The following is a 2,542-nucleotide window of genomic DNA, read 5'->3' as shown; positions in this document are numbered from 1 at the left end:
TTAGTGTATCCTCTCTTTCCACAAATTGCCTATGACAATGCCTAAAAACAGCAGCAGTCCAAGGTTTCTGTTTGAGACAAATTTATTCCAGCAGTCCTCTGGTTTGTTGATGTCCAGTGTGTAGACCTGATGCATTAGGTGCAGGGCCACTGTGGACAGTGCAGCATAGTAAGGTAGACTCTGTTCAGCATTGACCCCCACCATTACCAGTCCTGACATCATGGCCACCATAAAGGCACTCAGCCATGGTTTGGTTTGATTCCCAAACCTCAGTGCCGTAGACTTGAGTCCTATCTGGATGTCATCATCTTTGTCCTGGTGAGCATAGATGGTGTCATAAATCAGCGTCCACATAACTCCGGAGAAATACAGAGGAAGACACACTGACCAGTCACAGGAGCCCTGGACAGCAGACCAACCCAACAGTGCCCCCCAGTTGAATGTAAGACCCAACACAAGCTGTGGCCAGTAGGTGATCCTCTTCATCAATGGATAGGTGATGACCAGAGACATTGAAGCAGCACCAAGTGCTATACTGTAATAATTAAGATGCAGCAAGATGCCTAGTGCAAGTGACAGCTGGCCTCCGAGGAACACCAGAGCCTGTATCTGAGAGATCTCCCCTGAGGCGATGGGTCGTGTAGCGGTCCTGGACACCTTCTTGTCAAAGTCCTTGTCCCACATGTCATTGATGGTGCAGCCAGCCCCTCTCATCAGCAGAGCCCCTGTACCAAACAAGGTTAGCATTTGTAGGTGGGGCAGGCATCCAGGGTCTGCAGCCAGACCGATGCTCCATGTGCACGGCAGGTACAGGAGCCATGTTCCAATTGGTTTATCAAGTCTCATTAGCCGTAGGTATGGCCGGATAGCTGTTGGTGCCGATTTCACAATTGCTGGAGCTGACAGACTCAACAGTCTTTTACCATAACATGTGTTTCCTAGTTTGGCTGATGGCTGAAAGCCTTGCAGGTTGCTAAAAACTCTTGTCACTGTGCTTGGAGCTATGGCAGGACCCTGGCCGATCCTTTTTTCCTTTGATAGGGAGCAGCCAGAGAGAGCAGACAGGTGGCAGGTGCCATGGTGTGCTCTTCTGAAGGAATTCAGAGTGAACTGCCAGGTCACCTTAGCAGGATGCATGATGGTATCTTTCTTATGCCAGGAGAAAACAATTTAAGGTACAACGTTAAGAGTTGTTCTTATAATCACATCTAAGTTGGCTGCTTGTGGTCCTAAAACGGTGAAGACCTGATGACGTTCAGATCCTGGAATATACATTCTAGGTTGTGCAGTACCCGTGCAGTACTTGGAGGCCAGTCAAAGCCTATGACATTACTACTATGATGTCACAGTTTATGATGTCAGTATTATGATGTCAGTTGACTCCATATTTGGGCATATTTTTGGTATAAATGTTTGTGCCTATGAGATGACATTTGTTCAGAGCATCTTCGGAGACCTCCTCTATCCTTTCCGACTTACCCGCCATCTTGTAAGCGAACAGGGTGATCAGGCATCATGACTAACACCAGAGGCAAGAGGAGGGGGACCCGGTACATGTTTGCCAGGAAGTTCCGCAAACATGGCCCAATTCCGTTGTCCACATACATGCGCATCTACAAGAAGGGTGATATCGTTGACATCAAGGGCACCGGTACTATTCAAAAGGGAATGCCTCACAAGTGCTACCATGGCAAAACGGGACGTGTCTACAATGTCACCCAACATGCTCTGGGTGTCATTGTCAATAAGCAGATCAGGGGCAAGATCCTGGCCAAGAGGATCAATGTGCGCATTGAACACGTGAAGCACTCTAAGAGCAGGGACAGCTTCCTGCAGCGTGTGGAGACTAACGAGAAGAGAAAGCTCGAAGCCAAGAAGGACGGCAGCTGGGTGGAACTGAAGCGTCAGCCGGAGGCGCCTCGTGAGGCCCACTTCGTCACCACCAAGAACAATGTGCCACAGGCGCTGGAACCAATTCCATACGAGTTCATGGCTTAAACTGTTTTGTTTGTCGTCAAAATGGGATTTATTAAGCTCTTCACGGATCAAATAAATATAAAACACATATATCCCAAAAAACACAAAAGAAATTGAAAAAGTTGAATTTCATGTTATACAGTAGGTAATTTAAGCTAAAAAAGATAAAATTGTCACTGCCGAAACAATTAGTCACTACTAGTGACATGATTGTTTTGGTAGTGACAAAATTGGATGTTTATGCTTTTGAGACATTATTAGTGTACTAAATTCTGATTTATATTTTATCATGTGGTCCAAAATACCAATACAAAATGTAAAAAGTGTGGCAGAGAGAGACTGAGAGTGAGAATGCAGGCAAAGGAGATGGAGAGGTTTGTTGGGCTTGACCTAGCACCAAAGTGATCAGGCAGCCTAGTAGTAGTTTAGTAGTAGCTTTTATGTAAAGCATTTTATGAGATAATATTTAGCAAAATAAGTTACGTGACCATGGCACCCCATTGTAAAGACAATGCTGTGGTCACTACCGTAACACTGGTTGTTTTGTCAAAAATAAAAAATAGTG

General features: G+C 45.6%; 2 protein-coding genes across 2 annotated transcripts; one reads left to right on the top strand and one right to left on the bottom strand.

The window, feature by feature from the left end:
• On the bottom strand, positions 1-1,137 carry LOC310859973 (4-hydroxybenzoate polyprenyltransferase, mitochondrial-like; the record flags this gene model as incomplete). Its single annotated transcript, XM_083766739.1, has 1 exon — positions 1-1,137. The coding sequence occupies one exon, from the start codon at positions 1,135-1,137 to the stop codon at positions 1-3; it is 1,137 nt and encodes a 378-aa protein (XP_083622865.1).
• A 345-nt stretch (positions 1,138-1,482) lies between these two features.
• Positions 1,483-1,998, top strand: LOC310860335 (large ribosomal subunit protein eL21-like; the record flags this gene model as incomplete). Its single annotated transcript, XM_083767193.1, has 1 exon — positions 1,483-1,998. Exon 1 carries the CDS (start codon positions 1,516-1,518, stop codon positions 1,996-1,998), a length of 483 nt encoding a protein of 160 aa, XP_083623319.1. The 5' UTR covers positions 1,483-1,515.
• Positions 1,999-2,542: the final 544 nt, after the last annotated feature.

This window comes from Protomyctophum parallelum (assembly GCF_964188405.1).
Source record: "Protomyctophum parallelum genome assembly, chromosome: 6".
Classification (NCBI taxonomy): Eukaryota; Metazoa; Chordata; class Actinopteri; order Myctophiformes; family Myctophidae; genus Protomyctophum; species Protomyctophum parallelum.
This window is presented reverse-complemented; position numbering and strand designations above follow the sequence as displayed.